Below are 21,061 nucleotides of genomic sequence, written 5' to 3'. Positions count from 1 at the left end.
TATGACCATCCATTCAGGAGGAGTAATCAAAAATACAGAAGATAGATGATTGACAACAGATCATTCCATACTGGTCAATTACCAGTAGAGCTAAAAACACTTACTCAAATGAAATATTTAGTGGGATGTCAAATTAGAAGTATAAAGTATTATATGTGACAATTATACTTGTAACGGAAAGAAATGCTAGTCTTGTTCTGCAATTAAATGCATCAAAACAGGCAGTAGCAATCCAATTATCTCAAATAATAAACCAGAACTGGAATTTTGAAAACGTATAATCTGAAACATACTGTTTGAAAAGGTTCTGTACATAGCTTAGAAGACTGTTTTCTGTACATTGCATATCTGAATTAAGTTAAAATTAATATGTAATCTTGCAACTAAATGTTCTGACAAAATGAAAATAAAGTGAACTTACAAGCATTTCTGAAACATCATGGATACTTTTCCCCTTCATATCAACACGATTTATTTCCAAGATCTCATCTCCTTCGTGCAGCAGACCTAAAGATTCACAAATTAGACTTCAATACTTATTATAAACTGTTCTGATGATAATTTTACTAGTTCTAACAGACTGTGTTAAATATTATTGATAGCATATAGGATGTTTTCTTTCCCTGTGTTAATACTGGATATATTGCAATAGGTGATACAAAAACATGACAAGTTGCAAAGCCAGATTGTAAAATACATCATAAATGTACCAAAACAAGAAATACAAATTGCATTAACACTTGGAAAGTTTTCTTTTTTATTATGCATTAATCTTACTCTTTAATTGGAGCTTAAACTCACTCTCACACCCGTCTCACCCCTTCATTTGTTCATATTCTTTATAAGCTCTTGATAAAAAATATCAATTTATGAAGGCAGTTGATTTGGGATGACCTAATCTGTTGCTATGAATTATATTTTTGACATTTTACACAATACTGTATCTGACCAAAAAAAGCAAGTCAGAATAACCAAATATAACACAGTTTTGAATTTGTCAAGAAGGTAGCACAATTGGTGTAACTATACAGAAAAACAAATGGTGGCAATCTGAGTATATTTGGTCAAGATCATTTGAGAGTGGAAATATATGTGACTCTATAAGACAAGGAAGCAGACCAGATATATAATTCCTATGAATTTCTTGCTTGATACTGATGTTATAACCCCCAGTATGTTTGAACAATGACCCAACAGCAGCCATGGCAGGCAATCCTATATATGATTCCTCACATCTGATTACATCATTTGACTGTCAGGATATTCAAAACTTCAGCTCACCAAGGCAAATCCCCATGCTTTTTTTCATAAAATACCCCCACCCCAATCTACTGGAACATCTTCACAAATACAAATAAGCAAGAGTAAATAACAATTTTATGTACTATTTTTTGATGTGCAAATATTAACATTATCTTTCTCTTCAAGATCTAGCAATCAAGATCAAATAAATATGATGTTATATCTGTTACATTCTTATCAATTTTCTAACAATGTACCAGAAAATGGAAATTAATTAAGATATCAACCTTTCTTATATTAACTTGGTCTTAACTGATAAACCAAATTTCATTTTTTTGAATGAAACATAGATGAGTCAGTTATTTTCACAAGCATCACAGTTAATAACACAAGTTTATCAATGCCAATAGAAGCACATTAGTGTGTGCGTGTGTGTGTTTGTGATTGGGATTTTTAACATAACTTTAACAATTTTTCAGTCACATCTCTATGATGTGTGCAGTGTGGCAGCTTAAAAGATGTCTAACCCTGGGGCATCATGCCACAGACATGTAGCATGATGTCCCACTCAATCAGATTATCCTGACACCAGGATGACCAGTCCTAACACTAACCTATTAATGCTCTGTGCCAAGTGAGGCAGCTGCCAGTACCATTTTTATAGTCTTTGGTATTATTTGGCCAGGGTTCAAAACTGTGGGCTTCCCGCATTGGAGGTGCTCTAACCACTTAGGCCACCAAAGCAGTCAGAGCACATCCAAAATAGCTGACAATATAAATACTCATAATATAACAAATCAGCCACTCACGTGTATCAATAACGTCAACTTTGGATATGGTTGAGATACTCTCCTCAAGTACTAATACATACATACTACATACTAATTTTCTTGAGCACTGGTGGAACAGGATCCAAAATATGGAGAATGTAACAAATACAGTTAAAAATTCAAATGTCACTCAGACATGAAAAATTGGCTATGGTGACCTAGTTTAGGTATAACTGAGCTAACCTATTTGAGACTGTTTTGAAGATGAAGTTCATCAACGTATGTGAGTGAAATAGGGCCCATGATATTTTGGGTGTTGCTGTTGTTGTAGGGTTTAACGCCATTTTTCAGCAAGCGATAGGCTATACATGGCAACCAGTATTAATGGTGGAGGAAGAACCCGGGAAAACCCCAGAAAGAACCACTGACCCACGAGAAGCTACTGGCAAGCTTTCTCACATACCCACAATGGCTGAATCTGAGACTTGAGCCTACTGCTGAGCTCTGTAGCGTCATGGTCATGCATGATACACTAAAGTGGGTGGTATTATAGAAAGGAAGACAGATGTAGCTACAATGATACCAAATAATCTGGAATATCTAGTTGCACTACAAAATATAGATAAAAAACCTCATTTTTTGGACCTGACCTTTTTTTTTTACCTAAAATTGGCCATTGGTGTGAATCCGATTTTGTGTCCGGATTTTAGGCTTTTTGGTCTCAGATCTAAAGCAAACCGGTATGAACTGCAAACAGACAGATGAGCCTTTGCAAGAAGTAGGATAAGATGGGCATTTAGAATAAAGAGTGGTCTCCATACAAAAATAATTCCTCCGTTTAGCAAAAAACAAAAAAAAAAAAAAAAAAACAAAAACAACTTTTACCCTTCTGCTCATGCGCGAGTCAAATAGCCAATAAAAAACGATGTTTCTAACACAACTAGGCAGTATGTTATTGAAAGATGACCAGGGATTTGGTGTTTTCGAGTCTATTCAGAAATAGCTTTCAAAATGTGTTTCCTACTCGATTTTCAGGCGAAAATGACAAAAAGTTCCAGGGGTTAATGTGTTAATGCTGAGCGCCAAGTGAGGCACCTGTTAGTACCATTTTTATAAGTCTTTCGTATGACTCGGCCGGGGATCGAACCCACGACATTGCACATCTGAGGCGGACACTCTCGACTGAATAGTGTTGGTATGGCTGAGTTACTCTTGTTGAGACATATCCTCAAACCAATTTTAGGTCAAATAGGGTCCAAGATACTGAGTGAGTTATGAACCAGCTGCCAAACATCTGAAAGTCACTCAAGAATGAAAATTTGGCCACAATGACCTTGTTTTGGTGTCGCTATGTTACTTTTGCTGACATGCAACCACACTCCAATTTTTTTTCATGTGTTGGTGAAACAGTCCAATACTGAGAGTGTAATGAATAAACAACTGAAAAAACAAGTCAGCAAATTTGGTTATAGTGACTTAGTTTGGGTTTGATTTTTATTATTTTCATTGAAATATATCTCCAGACCAATTTTCATAAGTGAAGGTGAAATATGTTCCAAAATATTAATGTGTGTAATGAACAAACAACTGAAAATATCAGTTGTTCAAATATGCAGATTGACTTAGTTTTGATATGGTTGAATTATTCATCTCCATACCATTTTTCATAAGTGGGGTAAAATGTGGAGAGTATCAAATAAGTGATATTTCATAAGTGATGTCTAGTACTGGGGCATCATAAGTGTAGTTATGAAACTTAAGTTTCATAAGTTAATGAAAACTAGATGTTGCTGTCTATTAGTATATCCATTAAATTTACATAAAACGAGGTCACTTAACTGGTACAGACAAAAGAATTTTTAATTAGGCACGAGCCTGCTACCAGTGACATTATTTTTTAATCTTTAAAACTAAACTTTTATATTTTGAAGATACAAAAATACTCAAGTCATTTTTCAATAAGAATTGCATGCACATTGCTTACCACTCTGTTCCGCTATGCCACCTTTCACAATCCTGCCAATTATGACAGATTCTCCTTCATTACGTACTGTAGCACCCTGAAATAAAATTACACATCTAACTTGTTTGTTATGTGACCATAATGTAGTTGTGTTTTGAACAGTCTCAACTTGGTAAGTTAGGTCTGTCATATTGCTCTTTGGACTTCATATGTACTCACTTATGAGTCCAACTGTAAACTGCTGTCACCGTCAAATCTGAGTCTGTTCAGTTTGTAATCAGAAGAACAAAGAACTTAGACCCTGATCTACAGGTGCATTATGCTATGTCACATCAGGATCTTTGTTGTTTCAGCTCGATTCAACATGTGAGTATATATCGTAATGATAGTTTTGAGGATTTTTGTGTTACCTGAAACAAAAAAGCCATTTATATTATAGTCTGTTCAGCTCAGCATTGTGAATGATATCTGCATCTGTAGCTCAGTTAATGTTCATATAAGCATCTCAAAATGTAGACAAAGTACTTAATTCATTACACAATGAATGGTTTGGAACACCATGTATAATGAGATACACCATGACAGCATTCATCAAATGAATGTTGAAAAAGGGTGGTCTGCTTACATGAAAATTCTATGATGTTGCCATGATCTTAAGTTTTAAAGGACTAATCAGCTTTCAAATTCTGCTACTTTTGATTGAAAAGTAATTGACTCCCTTGTGATTTCTTGGGAGTTGCATCCCTATATATGTACTTGAATCATGACAGACAATGTGTTTCTTGCAGGTACTGTACAGTACATGCAAGTACTTTTTCTTTGAATCAAAATCTAGATTTTATTACTCATTAGATAAATCATATCACAAAAAGACATTAAGTAATCTGAATCAGCTTAATGAAAACTAGATGTTGCAGACAATGTTTGTTTACCCTTGGCATATGACGCTACCACAGGTGATCAATCTTATATCAAAATTGGACTCTCCATGACTAACATGATTACAAGTACAAAAACAACTCTATTTTTAGTATGTATCGACTGAGTAATGTTGCTCTGTATGTCAATACACATGATGATGCAATCAATAATGTGAAACAAATTCGGTAATTTTAGCTCCATTTTGAGATGCACACATGAAATTCAATATGCTACAGATGCATACAGTGATGCATAGCTGAACAACAATTTTGTTGATTCTGCATGCAAACTGTAAGCAACTTGTATGAAAAACAGCCCGAGTCACTGTTACAAGCCCATGATTGAAACTAATCAGGATAAAGTACTATTTTGGGGGACCATGGTGACCGCTAAAAAATCCCCATGGCAAGAAAATTCAAAGTAAATTCAAGTGAAAAGAGTCTGAGATTCATTATTTGAAGATACAAGTTAATCAGACTTCTATGGAATAACTACTTGTGTCAACATGCACACAATTTTTTCAACTGATAAGTCCATTAAGTATATAAAGTTTACACTGATACAGCCAAGTACAAGCTAAACTGGAAGAGTGCCAGTATGTATAATATTACTCCAGATGCACACATTATATCTCATGTTTAGTACAGGGTATCACCAGCTATATTATATATCAGTATGTATCCCAATATTCAAGATAATATGATAGTATTGCATATAATGATAAAATTTGTTTTTTTTAAAAAAAATACAAGTGCATCGATGACAAATGAAGGTGTGATCCTTCATTACACCTTTCATACAAAACTGCTGAACCAGATATCACTCATATCATTACAGAAAACTTGTATGATAGGCTGAGTTACAGGAACGAACCAAAACAAAGTGTTTATTTTCATTCTGTCTTTCTTTCAAACCAAAATGAATTTTAAACACTTTTTATGCACTTATATTGGAGGTAGATTAATAATAACTCTATGGGGTAAGCATAAACATAAAACAATATTCAGGTGAGAGAAAAAAAACCAATTTTACCAAAAATGAATCAAAATACAGTCATAAAGCATTTTGAAAAATACCTGGAAACCTCTGAAGAATTAACAACTGCTATCTCATCATAAATTAAAATTCTTTATAAATTGTAATTTTAAAAAAGACATAGCAGCAGTTACTTAGGTAGATTTGGTAAGGTGATGGTCTACTTTATGCACGGTTTATGTGGCCATATAGTTTACTTCACTTGAAGGGAAATAAAGATTAGAAGAAAATGTCCATTTTTAGTCAATCCTTCATTCTAATATTATCATGTAGTTATAGCAAAAGTGAAATGAATACCAGAATTTCCAGTCTGAATATCCACTGCATGTATTCAAATATTCATTTGGTGTGTGTGTGTGTGCACACGCATGCATGCATGCATAGGGTTTAATGGCACATCAGCATAATCCTAGTTATACAGTTCCAAGTTTAAGTATCCCATAAAGGCATGCAAAACAAAACAAAGCTAAAACAGAAAAAGTTCTAAAATAGAAAGTTAAACTATTGATATAAACTAATACTCTTTAAAAAGATACAAAATCTTCTCAGCTGGAACATCATCATGGAACGCATCTCAGGGCAAAACACTGATTAGTTGCCTCATAAGATATGCAAAATTGTGCATTGGACCTAAATCCCCATGCCTACAGGGAAGGGGGGGGGGTGTCATTAAAGGTCACCGGCCATACTCCAACATTTTTCTTTTTACATCAGATTTGCATTACATGATTAAAAGTAGTTATACTTGCACAAATAGAAGAAAAAAATTATCAAGTGTAAAGAAGAAATAATAATTTAATTACTCAAAATAGAAGTATGCAATGCTGTTACTTCCCCTTAGTTATGATTTCCCACCTATAGAGGTCACCAACAGGAAATGACGTACATGTATCCCTACAAGACGAAGTACATGCTTCTTCTTGTCAAAACTATGGATAGGGAATATTTAGATGAAACTAATGAAAACTAATTTACTGTTCAGCCAATTTATTTTGAAAATTCCCGTTAATACAGGTAAAAAAATCAATGCTGGCTTCTCTGTGTCAGCAGACTTTATAAAAAAAAAGAAATCGGTACACATAAAGAATCCAAAGGAACCAAACTTGACTTCCTTTTGTCAGCCAACTTCATAAGAAAAAATCAGCACACTAAAACGATACCAAAGTCAGTTTCTGGGGTTGGTTTGCTTTGTAATAAAATAACCTATGTATCTGATATCCTGTCGGTAAGTTTAAACAATGAGTTTATTGCTCCCTGCCAGTTGTGTTTATCACCCGGGCTTCTATTTGTTTGCCATATGTAATCATAACTGATGTTTGCAGGGTAAATAGTATATACAACAATAACCTGCTTTAATAATACTTTTGTAACCCATGCTAGCAAAAAGATTATCATTTGCACTTGCAGTGAATGTATTTTAAAATAATGATTTTTATTTTAAAATAATGATTTTTTTATTAATGCGAGATACTGTCTTATAGTTAACCTTGATACAATACAATCTAGGTCAGTTTGCAACAAGTAACTTATCATGCATAAATGGCAGGTGCCTTCAAACAATCAGGTGATATCTGCATCTCAATTGCGATTTTGTTATTTGACATAAGTGATACACACTACACTAAGGATGCATATGCAAGCCGGAATCCACTACATATACTGAGTTTGTGGATATACATGTATATTTTTTTAAAATAATTTTCGCATAATGAAAAAAGAAGGAATATATAATAACAATGCAAGGTTAATTTCTTTCATTTTATTTTCAAACAAGTGTATGTTTATCAATTTCTTTCGTACTGTGTGTGTGGGGGAGGCACAAATTCAAACATAAAATTATTTCCTTTCTAATTTGTATGGAATAATGGAGCAAATATGATTGACGATATTGACTAGTAATGACAAGCTTTCAATTTACGTGCGTACACACTAAGACAACTTGAAAAATAAAAACATTAAAATTAACTGGTAAGAGTTTCATACTGCAGCAACTAAATACTGACAAAATGCTCAACATTATTCTATCTCTCTCTCATGTGTAATCGAGTGTGCATTGTATGCATCAGTGTTACAGTGTGAAGCCTAAAATTAAGTACATTTGTTATAATATCTAATGTACACTACACTTAGCAAAATGTACACATATTATGTAGAATATTATCTGTTAAGTATTATTGTTTTATAAATGATTATTGATAATTTGACCAGAAGACTTAAACTGAGAATGTCATTGTGCAGGTGCATTTATTTTTAGCATAAAATAATATATATAAACATTTTAATTAGAACGAGCAAGATATGTCAGTTTGTGTTTTCTCTCATAAATAAGTATGTTACGAAGTATGATTATTTTCTTTCAAAGAATATCAATATAGTTTGTTTAAATTTAGTTCTTTTCCTAAAACCTATCTTACACAGAATCTACTTGTTTGTTGAAGAAAAAGAACGTACAAACTATTGTTAAGTTTGGCTGAATTGTCTTTCGAGTTTGGCCGAATTGTCTTTGGACCAAATTCACTATAGTCCGGCATAAATGATACAACTTTCCCATCCCTCCCCTATTCGATCCAGCAGATTAAATCCACTTTCTTTATGGTAAACATGGTCGTTCGGAAAAAGAAAGAACCCTTTTTCCCATCATCACTCATTTGGTTACATCCTTATGCAACACAGTGCACCATATTTGCTGTACAAAAGCACGATCATACGATATATCACATAGACATTTACGTGTGGAAATTAACCACTTGAATGGCTAGGTTGAATAGAAGGGATAAAGTCATATCTGGTTCTGGCACACGGAAACTACCAATTGTGTACGGAGATTGCCAAATAATTTTTTCATTTAAAAAAGAGGAGTTTTAAGTCTAATTAAATATTTTTATGGTTGTGCATACATAACCAATGTGTTTTGTTTATAACTATATTAATATCACACATTTGTACAATACAGGTGGCCAGTGACCTTTAAGTATTTAAAATATTACCTTCTGCTGTAAAATCCCTAATCCTACATGAGAAAATGATCCCAATTTTGTCCAAGTGATGGTTATGATAACCTCTATAAATGAAATCCTGGCCTGAATATTGTGATCTGCCATAACAGAATGGGTGTGAGTTTTATGCAGGAACAATTACATTTTTACATGGTTTTGTAATATCAGTAAGCAACTATACTTACAAGAGGCTCATTGGTCTTCTCCAAATGAACAATTTTGATACTGTCTTCCCCAACTGGGAACATATGGAAATCCAGTGGAACTTCATCTGGGATGGGTTTTAGTGCCTGATCTGCCACCTTGTCATGAGTTAAGATCAGATTCTGAAACAAAGCAGAACTTAATCATGACAAGAATTTGTCAACAGGCATCATCTTGAAAACACAGGCACTAGGAGGGATATCATGCTTCAAAAAAGGCAACTGTATATAAATGCAATTAACCAATAATAAACAAATACAGGGTATGTTTTTTTATTTCTGAAAATTCTTGCCCCATTGCCTTGGGCTTTGGAAAATCACTGACAAGCACCAAAACCATTTATACATCAGTTTTGCAATTAAAAAAGCTAACTTAAAGGAATAAACCTAAAACTAGTACTGTTCCCTTTTTCCCTGCCTGCTAAAAACTTTTCACATCAGACTTCACATTCTCACACAACACCATAAACTGACACAGTACAGTTATCATCTACAATGCTGACTCTGATCTGGGGCTCTGGGTGACACAGCAGTCTACAGTGCTCACCTTTACTGACCATTCACACATCTTACCTCTGTCCATGTGAGTTTTGAGTCTCAGCTCGATCAATGTGGGTATGTTAGAAAGCTTTATACTGGCTGTCATGTATAGCCAACTGTCACGTGATGAAAAATGGCATTAAACTCCACCGAAACAAAATAAACTGTCTTTGATACTGAGAAAACATTTTCTGTATCGTTAACTATTTCAGTGACTCTTCTAGCTGCTTCACTCTGATCACTGGACTCAACTGATACTGACTGGTTCATCTGACTGCTCTTAAAGAAAACATCTTTAATGATACAATGCATAATTTGTGAAACTGGCAAAATCAAAACCCTTAAGACGAGAGGTTCTTGTAATGCATACATTTAAGGTTCTCCTGTGAGACACAAATCTGTGGGGTGCACTTCCAATTTGCCCTCTTTCCGCTTCCTCTCTGTCCCTCCAGCCTTACATGCACATTAAAAATTGCAATTCTGCATTAAATGTCCCTAAATATTTCATACTTGTTTCAATGCAGATCTCAATTTTAGTGTCTAAAACTTTAACAAACAAAACAGAAAACAGAAAATGGCTTGATGGAGGCAGCCATTTATCTCAGAATGCTTTTCAGTTACTAAAGTATCATCCTTCCCTATCCCCAGAAACAGTCAGCCTTAGAGCACAGTAAATGTCAATCCTGTATGCCAGTCAAAACCTCTAAAACTAAAGGTGTCACCAAACGGAAGTTTACAGAATACCCCTACTATTACATCTATTATTCTCATTTCAATTCATTATGTAAGACTTTCGAAGTTAGAGTATAGATACAAAAATAAGTAATACTGACATGTGAAACTGAAATTGAAAATAAAACCAAGAAAAGACCCAGCAAAATGTTATAATTGTATGAACTTTAATATCACTACATCTAACAGATTCACAGTTACAGTCTGAACACAACAAAATACATGCAAGTGACCTGAACTTGTAACCTTGAGCCTGAAGACTGGACTGTACATGCCCAAAGTAGAAATGTTGAATTATTCATTGTTCCGTTTCAATATTTTCACAGCTTCCAGACAATAGTCTCCAGATGAAACAGGGGACCATGATCTTTAAATTACAACCATGCAGGTGGTACATGCATGCAAACAACCAAGTTAAAGTGTATAAATATGCCAAGTTTCATCTCCTTTCAAAATATGTTTAACTAGCTGCAATAGACAACATGAAGTCAGGTATTGACCTGTGACATTCATCTTACAGATATGGGCATGGTGCGTGACACATCTTCGAGTTATGATGCACAAATACACCCAGCTTAATATCACTACCTTAAATTGTTTCATGGCTATAGCCCACACAAAAGAATGAATAACCTTGACATAACCTTGCGGAGAGGACCATGTTGGTCAGCTGGCCATAAGGTACACAAGTAAAAAATTTCATATCACTATCTTTAACAGGTTCAGATTTAAGCCTGGACACACAAACAAATGAATGGATGGATTTATAGATGGAGGGGGCAATCTTGGTATACCCCACCTCATTGCCTATATTTGTTTAGGGGGGAGGGGGAGATCAGTGAAATTTGTCTCACCTTTAGACTGGGTTCATGTAGAAGATCCATAAGTTCTTTAGCTTGTGGAGTCTGGCAGGAATACAAGACAGTGACCGTCTCTTCAACAACATTTTCTAAATTTGAACACTGTGGCTGAGCATGAGGTGATCGTGATGTCACATCAATTAATTTATTGTGCACTTCTACTGCCTGCTTGAACTGATTATTGTTGAATAAGTTCGTAAGGAAAGAAATTTCCTGTTTTCCCTCTGCAGCACTCAACTGACTTCGAATATATTGTAATGATGATAACAAATCTTCCAATGCTGAAAAATGCAAAGTTAAGGAGGTTTAATTGTTTGATACATAAATTGACATCAAGCATTCTGGAAAACATTCTTCTTTAATCGAGGATAACTTGTACAACCATCATACAACCGGATATGTATCTGCACTAAATCTTGAACAGTGGATTTGAAATTCCAAAGTCAAAGGTCAAACATGTTTAAGGGTTACTATGATCTTATTTTTTTCCCAAGGCCATACCATAACAATGTAAAATAAGATCATCTTGGCCAACCATTTTTAGTAACACTATGGTTAAGTCTTTAGTATGCCTGACCAAATGTACCTTCATCACAAATGTTTTAACATAAAAAGAAGGTATCTTGCATTAAACAAGCCAGTTTCAATCAGGAAATGTCTCCCCCAATTCACCCATGTATCACTCAATGAAGCTCTCTGTAACAAGAACCCTTCCTTCGTGGACCTCCAGTTTCTGTCAATGGCTTCTGTTTTCACACTGGAATTTGCAATACTGTGTATACTGGACTGATGGTGTTTGAGTCAACATGGCTGTGATTTTACATATCTGAACCAATAGGTCAAACCTAACCAAAGATTTGTGTTAACTTAAAATTTTCACCCTGGTTACAAAACACATTAATGCAGTTGGAAAGTTATCCTACATGTATTTTAAATCCATGTGATACTAAAAATCATCTGTGGGACACAACATAATCATAAATTTTAATAAAATGTTCCACCATTTTGTTTGTTATGCAGTAATTCTCCATCAAGTACAGTGGTAATAAATGACCCAAACCTTAATGATATTTAAATTCTTATTCAATCACTCTGTCCTGATTATTCTTACCTCCAATAAGAGTGCATACATTTATGTAGATTCGGCCCTGTATTAGTTTGGTTTCTGATCCTCACATAGGCAGATAAGTCAGCTCCCAGGCTGTATTGGTATGTTGGTAGTTTAGGATCTTATCTAACCAATCAATAAAACATTCACAGTGCTTGCCTTTCATATCATGTGCTGAAAAATGGGATTAAACCCACAAAAACAAATTAGCACACATACCAAGAGCTTCTCGACACTTACCAGTATTTACTATGGCTCTCAATGTATGGTGCCTTTTGGCAATTTGGACAGCATATTTCTGTATCAAACTTTATATGTGACAACTTGTCACTCCAAATGGAATCACATAACCCCACAATACAGTGCAATTTTGAATCAATGGGCTGGATCAGCAAATAGCTGGCCCTTCCATCAATATGCAACAACTAATCAGATGCAGCAATTGCTAATTATCTGAAATATTATCAAAATTTGGTGTTTATGGTCATGTGACTCAAGTGACTGGATTTGTCATGTGACAGTCACTTGAGGAATATCTTGCCATGTGACTATTATCGCCAAATTACAAAATGGATGGATTACTTTTACTCTGTAATCTTAACTGCTCAGAACATTTTCAATGAATCCATCCATTTTGTAATATGGCACATTGTTGAACAGTGATAGCAATCACATGGCAAGGCTCAAATGAAAAATTTATTTAATTCAGTTATCACTGTGTTGACATTCAAACAATTGAATGAAAACAGTAAGCAAGTTGATGTTATCACATGATTACAAATTTACTAGGGAAAATACATCCAAACCACATTTAAATATGTAACACATATAAGGATATCTCATGATATCACAAATATCATGACATGAATCATGTAAAGCTCAGGTATAATGACCAAGGCATCCAACTATTCTACTATTTCAGTAAACAAATCCAACATTTTTTTTAATATGATAAAAATAATCTGGCATTTGTGATCATTCCAAATAAAATTTATTAAACTGTCAAATAATGTTAACTTTCTGTTGCCAAGGTTCATAAAGGTAAAAATTATCTGACTTGTTTTACAAGTTTAATCTGTTAGTATTAATCACAGAGGATCCTCTATTTATATATATATATATATATATATATATATATATATATATATATATATATGATCAGCTAATAAGGGCAGTAAAGTGAATGAGGATTAAGTTCAAATTGGTGCAGTTTGTGAAAATAATCAGATTACCAACCTCTTATCAAAATCTATTGCCACTGTGTAGAAAACAACCGTACAAGTTTAAATACAATTTAATGAAACTTTTATGATAGTTAACTAGAGCAATTAGCAATAGGTGCACGGCAAGTCACTAAAATTGACTTTATACGGGAAAATTGTTTATGGAAAGCGATGTTACAAGAAGATTGTTTTTGGAAAGCATTATGGGAAGACAGGCATTCAGGGACTATGACTCCTCCAAATAATGATGTGCAATGCTTGAAATTCATCTCCTTCAAGGTCTGATCAATAAAAGTCTCGTGTCAAGTAAAGATGCTAAGTTGATTGACAAATGTTATAACACTGTCCAAAATGGATAAGATGAGACAAAACCCATAAAAGTCATGTCTACATGTAAGAAACAATGTTCACATCAAATTGCATCAGCATATGTTGACAGCCTTTTTGAATTGTACTGATTACAAGCAATGGCTTATATAAAGTTATGAAGTTGTTCTGACAAGTGTTGCAAGTCTGTCCAATATTGTGCAGATGAGAAAAAACTCAAAAGGTACAACTAGATCTATGAGACAATGTGCGTAGCATCAAAATACTGTATATTAAATGATTTTTTTAATGTATGATGACTGCATGCAACATTCTGAAACTCTATGTGAAGACAAGAATTTGCTTGACATAGGACATCATTCTGTCAACACAGAGTTAATGAGACAAAACCAATAAAATACACATCTAGGTCAACTGTACAATATTTACACTAAATTCCATGATGAATGTTTTCTGTGCCAGTGACAAGTAGCATCCATAGATATGGAATTAATAATCAAGGGCCATAACTCTATATTCAATTGGAGATGATGAATATAAGTGGTATGTCAGCTATACTGGTTACCAGAGATCTGCTGCAGCTAAGGTTTAAAATTGATGGGAAAAGGACAGTAATTCCATCATGAAAGGATCTGAAAAGACAAAATCTTTACAAGGTATTCCTATGTGTATTATGTAATTAACCTAATAAATGGCATCCAATTATATGCAAGCACTGCTGAGCATTGGTTGTTGTATTAAATGTAAATGGATGGGAACAAATGGACTTTCGGACAATTTGGGCTTCTTGTCATGATTTGTGTGCCTCATACAATCATTACACAGGTTCAGCCAGTAAGATACAAGATCACATCATTAGTATGCATTGATTTCATTCATAACTGAATTCATCTGAGATATTAATGATACAAACATATATCACAACTAAGTGTTTTTCTTAGGGACTGAGTCAAAAATCCGCTTGGTGTCAGAAATGGGAGTCTGGGTATTAATACAAACCTTGATGCCAGAACTCGGGGTAAAATGAAAAATCTGGGGGGGTCCCTGATGCACAAATGAGGGTAAAGGGAAGCACTGCAAATGGATGATATTTACGGCCTTTAGAGTGGTAACAACATCACCCAGTCAAATGCTACATCTCCTCATTAGATTTTGTGGATCTCACTCATTACTGAATTCATCTAAGGTCTTAATGATATAAATATGTATTCCAAATCTGATTAAAATCAGATCAGAAATATGGCCTCAAGAGTGATACTAATGTTACTCACTCTGATGCAAGATTACTTCACTAATGTGAATCGATCTCATTCTTGCCCATGATCAAATTTGTCTGAGATTCATTCCAAGTCTTATTCATATCAGATCAGAAATACTGACTTAAAACATTAATAAAAGCAACTGCTGATGAAAGGACTGACAATGTATGCATTGTTATACCATAAGCCCACATGGACTTAAGGCAAGGTGAGCTGAAAAGAATGGAACTGTATGTACAGTACAGTCAAACCTGTATAAAGTGGCCACCAATGAAAGTAGGCAAAGACCCCTGCAGCAGGTTCAGTTCTCAAAGCTGGTTCATTGGTTCATGACAAATGCATGTCTATGCACTGAATAGTATTATTATTATTATTATTATTATTAAAAAATATACTCTGGTACAGTTATGTGGAACAAGCTTCCACTACATGTAAAATCTGCTGAAAATATTAGATTTACGAAGAGATATCATGAGCATGTATGTGCTTCTAATAGATAATGGAATTTAGTATTTTAATACTAAACATATTAAAATAAACAGTAATTATTGCTATCTTCATATAATGTGCATTGTTATACTCTCCTCAGACGGCCTCAAGGGAGAATAGTCCTTGACTAATGAGTCACCCTCTATAAATAAAGCATCATTATTATTATTATTATTATTATTATGCATGTGTTAGTAGTAGTAGTAGTAGTAGGATTATACCGTCAAGAACATGTATTTAGTGTAGCTATTTATCAAAAACAAAATTAACAAAATAAAATAAAAAGTTCCACACAAGATTACTGTATCCTCACTCTAATTCCTCATGTATAATTATATCAACACTGATTCTCTTATCATTGTTATATGTGTCAAAGTTTCTTTAATTTGCATCCAATCTTTACGTATGATTGGGAAACAAGGGTCTGACTTTTTGTTCAGCCAGCTGGTGTAATTAGGCATGGAAAAAGGTGTTCACACTTAAAATTGTTTATGGATTAAGCACTTGCTCACTCACTGAGGTCAAAAGACACTCAGTTTTTATAAGAGACGTTTGATGATTAGGGAATGAAAAGAAGCTTCCTGTGGCTAGTGATTCACGTAATATATATATATATATATATATATATATATACATATATATATATATACACACACACACACACACACACACACACACACACACACACACACATATACATACCATGTCTTACTCATCAAACAAAATCAGTTTAATTTACATACTTGGAATGGTCACTTGCTGATACACTCCAGTAAGTATCAAAAACAGGGTGAAAATGCTGCCAACCGCAGAAGATGGTGAAACCACTGCTTGGATAAGAAACTCAAGGCCACTGACCAGAGAAGTCAGGGTGAAACCACTGCTTCTTTAAAAAACATGTGACCACTGACTGTCAAAGACAGGCTGACCACTGTTTACAATGACATTTATATAGGAAAGTTACTAAGGGGGAATTAGAGTGTCTATTTTGACCAGGTGACCACCAAACTCAGGTGAACATTAGGATAGGTTTGACTGTATTTCTAACATGATAGGATGCAAGGTGTCTAACAGTCAAAGAATTGTTTTTTAAAAAACGCTTCACTACCATTCAATAAATTATGAGGTTAATCCAATATTTGGAATGGAAGCAAATTTCTGCACATACTTGCCCATATTAAGTGGATACAAAATTCCCCAACTTTTTACTAAAATTTTAAGTTTCCCTAAAATAAAATTATCTCATTTTCCTGAAAATTCAAAATTTTTGGACTAGTTAAATGTGTGTGTACAAAAAAGATGATTAAATCCCATAGCCTGACATCCCAGACTATTAATTTTCAAAGTCAGAAAGGTACAATTTTGCAAGGCTCTAACCCAGAACTTTCATGCTTAAATGATTTCATCTAATTTCATCTGGCCATGAATAATGAATGCTTGAATCCACTTCTCCATTTATTCATTCATATCATGGTGATAACTGTTGCATGTGTGCACATTCTTTTACCTGCTTAAATGCATATTTGGCTAAGTGACCAAATTATCAGCCAATCAACACTTCAAACGAAACAAATGCTGTATGATTAATTATCAGTGTAACTGGTTTTCGAATAGTGTGTTTACTCAATCCTGATATTTGCGGGTGAATTAACATTTAGTTTCAATCCAGTGAGTCAATGCAGTTAAAATACTGGTAATGAAAAGAACTTTACTGACATTAATGTCACTTTCCTTTATGACAATAATGATTCCTTAATTTATAACTGATTATACAGATAATCAATTTCTATGTGTGATGTTCCATTTAAAGTGAAGTGATTATGATTATCAAGGAGCACTCTTTGTTTTATATTAAAGGACCAAATGTATGTTACAACAATTTCAGAAGTAGGTGATAAGCAAGCAAAGTTATTTTTACTATGTGGACAAAATGAGTTTACTAAATTATCTTTGTGAAGAAGGTAACAGACACAATTCGTAGAAGGAACATCTGCACGAAAAGTGGAGGGATAATAACATTGCCATGGAATCTAGGGAAACTATATCTCATAAGCCAGACTTTATGGCAGCAAAGAAAGTCAAATAAGACACAAATGAAACGTAAATTTTCAGCCACACTGGACTGATAATTATCCAGGACCTAAATCAGTGAATAAAAGATGTTTTGCATTTATTGCAAATGATATCTCAAACCAGCACAGATTGGAAATTCAACCAGATGGTTTGTCAATGGAACTAACAACTTTATTACGGAATCAATCAAGTTTTGTTATAGCTCTGGACCCCATGACACTAATGGTATATGCAGAAAATCCCTGAAGTTAGAGTTACAGATCCTCCAGTAAGAAAAGCCACTGTGCGTGTGTGTATGTGTGATTTGGATTTTTAACATAGCTTTAACAATTTTTCAGTCATATGGCTAAAATGTCTGCAGTGTGGCAGTTTATAGTGATGTCTAGCACTGGGGCATCATGCCGCAAACATGTAGCATGATGTCCCACCCAGCCACATTATCCTGACACCAGGTCGACCATTCCAAACACTAACTTCTTAATGCTGAGTGCCAAGCAAGGCAGCTGTTAGTACCATTTTTATAAGTCTTTGGTATATTCTTGCTGGTAGAAGAACAAATGCCCATGTATACAAGCAAGAAATAGTGTATATATGTTGTTGATGTTTTTGTTGTTGTTGTTGTTGTTGTGGGTTTAATACCACTATTCAGTACCTGATAGGCTATACATGGCAGACAGTATAGTTGGTTGGGGACAAACCCAGGTAAGAACCACTGACCCAAAGGAATCTATTGGCAAGCTTTCTCACATATCCACACTGGCCGAGCTTAATACTTGAACCCATGTGGACAGAGGTGAAGTGGCAGTGATCAGTAAAGGCGAGCGCTTTAGACCACTTATAAACACCCAATAGTGTATACAAGATAACTTGAAAATCAAAAACTGAAATTTCAAGCTCTTTAAGGAAACAAATATGCTGCATATTATTTCTTTTGTTCTTTCTTAAGAATTTAGTTAATACATCATATTAACACTAAGCAAGTTATTGAAATTTTGGGACAAGTGAAAAGATAAGGTAATAAAGGTGAATTTTCTTAAAAACTAATCCTGGACAAGTGGATGAAAAATAAATTTGATCAGCCCTGGCAATAATTTTAATTAGTTTTAAGACAACTGGATAAAAACTGTAGTAAGAGATGGTTATAAAAGAAGAAATGTGACAGGCTGGGCAGATACTTACATGTATAGACAGGCGCAGTCAGTGCGGTCACACCAAATTTTTGACTGAGGTTTAACGAATAACAATGTTTCATACTGCAATCACAAAGTACCTCTGAAAGAAAACAACATTTTGTGAATTTACCAGTATATAATTAAAAACTAAATAATCACCTATATTTTTCCTCATATATGAATCTCTCCCTGTATGTCTGCCACTGGCATAACCCTCTTCATCATTTTCCATGTAAGCTGTGTTAATAAATCCCTCAGGGGAAGTCCTTATTTGTTCTAGTGCCTGCAATTTTTTGGAACCTCTCAATGATGTGCGTAAAAATTCAGCTTCCTTCTTTCTCCTATCCTCATCCTCCCGTCTCTTACGAATATCCTCCTGGTGTTTACGCAATCGTTCCATCTGATCATCATTCAGGGGCACCTGCTGATTTATATTCATATTATTAACTGTTGTAGTTAATACGTTGTCTGTCTGGGTTTTATTTTTTGCCAAATCTGAATTTTTGAAGGGTGTGCTTGGAGGTGCTCTTGGGGAGGAATTTGTGGAAGACTGAGGGGGTGGATACTTTGGAGGAGTTTTGACTGTACCTACAAAATGATCTGGGACATCTATTGCCATTTCTCTGTGGCTATCCTCATCAAATGAGCCTGGAATATAACTATCACTAAAACTATCATCTGAAAAATTTTCCCGAGACCTATTGAGGGAATTAATGCTGTTGGCTATACTCCCATTGTCCAACTGATTCTGTCCCAAAACAGCATAATCATTAAGACTGGTCTCTGCACTATTGCCCACTTTCTTACGTTCTTTTTTGTCACTCTTATTTTTGTGGGAAGATTCTTTCTCCCCATATCCATTCAGATCTGCCATTTCAACATGGCCATTGCCTATATGTTGTCCTTTATTATTGTAAGGCATTGAAGATGGTATTAACACTTGGTTTTCCAAAGCAGTATTATTCAAGGTTGAGTATGATAATGAAGTTGTAACAGAACTGGGACTGTCTGTCACATTCTGAGTCATATCAACTGGTGTAATTTTGTACTGATGCAAAAGTTCTTCAAGACGGCGCTTAGCATTATTTTCAACAGCCACAATGTAGGCATTCTGAATCTGGTCTGGAGATACAACTGAAAAATAAAAAGATTCTGTTTCTAAAAGCAAAATCAATTAAGACATTAAAATTGGTTCTTTCTTACTTGTGGAAACTTTTTATTAAAATGAGAGACATTAGTCCCAAAGTAGTCCACCTTCAGAATACTGTACCTCAGATGTCAAATGTGGTTGAAATTAAAAGAATGACTGCTTGTTTAAATAAGGGAATTTACAAATGTTTGCATTATATATAGGAGGCTCTCTAGCGGTACAGGTCCAACATGGTCTGGCTCATGAGCACTTAACATACACGATAATGTCCCTCTTTTCCTTCTATTTATTATTATCTACAATTTAGAAGTTATAAAAGTTCCCAGGAATCACCAAGATACATGTATGTGTATATTTTGTATTAAATGACTATACATTTTTATTTTATTTCAAGTTAGTGAACAAAATAAATCATATCTAGCAGTTGTTGATCATGGAGAACCCATTAGTAGTTTAGAAGTCTGTAAGTATCTCATCATTATAATGGGCAACAGTCTTTTTAATTAATTATTTTTAAATATTGTAAAGTTCCTATAAACCACAGCAGCCTATTTTTTTTATTTTGTGCAGTTCCAGGTGCTAAACTATTTCTGTTTATACATATTACTTTGTATGCTTTAAATTGCTTCAAACAAAATTTTTCTGACTTTTCAATTTTGATAATAGTTTTTCATCGTAAACTCCATGAAAATAAATAGTATACCAATAAAAATGTATTTACAGAGTCAACAAGAGTCCCTTGAAAGGACAGACACTCTAAAGGCTGAAAAGAATTTCCAGCAATTTAACATATGACCATTTCATCCCTTTAACGGTGGAGGGCTAAAACCATCTTTGATAGGTTTCATTGACAAGATTTTTAAATTGGCTGCTGTAGTGAACATACTGGACATCAGCTTGGCACCATTTTATTTAGAACCAACAGGGAATCATGCAAAGTCTTCTGCTGTGGCCATATTGGCCATCAAATCAGCACCATTTTTATTTAACACCAACCA

The 21,061-nt window shown here is 34.4% G+C and overlaps 1 protein-coding gene across 1 annotated transcript in view; it reads right to left on the bottom strand.

Annotated features, from left to right (window-relative positions):
* LOC149805293 (protein PALS1-like) overlaps positions 1-21,061 on the bottom strand; it is a 181,671-nt gene that overhangs the window by 29,351 nt on the left and 131,259 nt on the right. Inside the window, exons 5-9 of the mRNA XM_089933875.1 lie at positions 19,073-20,047; positions 11,257-11,543; positions 9,113-9,253; positions 3,997-4,072; positions 422-507 (exon numbers count right to left, since the gene is read on the bottom strand). Coding sequence (XP_089790001.1) covers positions 422-507; positions 3,997-4,072; positions 9,113-9,253; positions 11,257-11,543; positions 19,073-20,047 — 1,565 coding nt within the window. The remainder of the gene's footprint in view (positions 1-421; positions 508-3,996; positions 4,073-9,112; positions 9,254-11,256; positions 11,544-19,072; positions 20,048-21,061) is intronic.

The sequence above is a fragment of the Sinohyriopsis cumingii genome, chromosome 2, assembly GCF_028554795.1.
Source record: "Sinohyriopsis cumingii isolate HCF-2022 chromosome 2, ASM2855479v2, whole genome shotgun sequence".
Taxonomy (NCBI): Eukaryota; Metazoa; Mollusca; class Bivalvia; order Unionida; family Unionidae; genus Sinohyriopsis; species Sinohyriopsis cumingii.
Note: the sequence above shows the minus strand (reverse complement) of the source record. Positions and strands in the feature narration are given on the sequence as shown.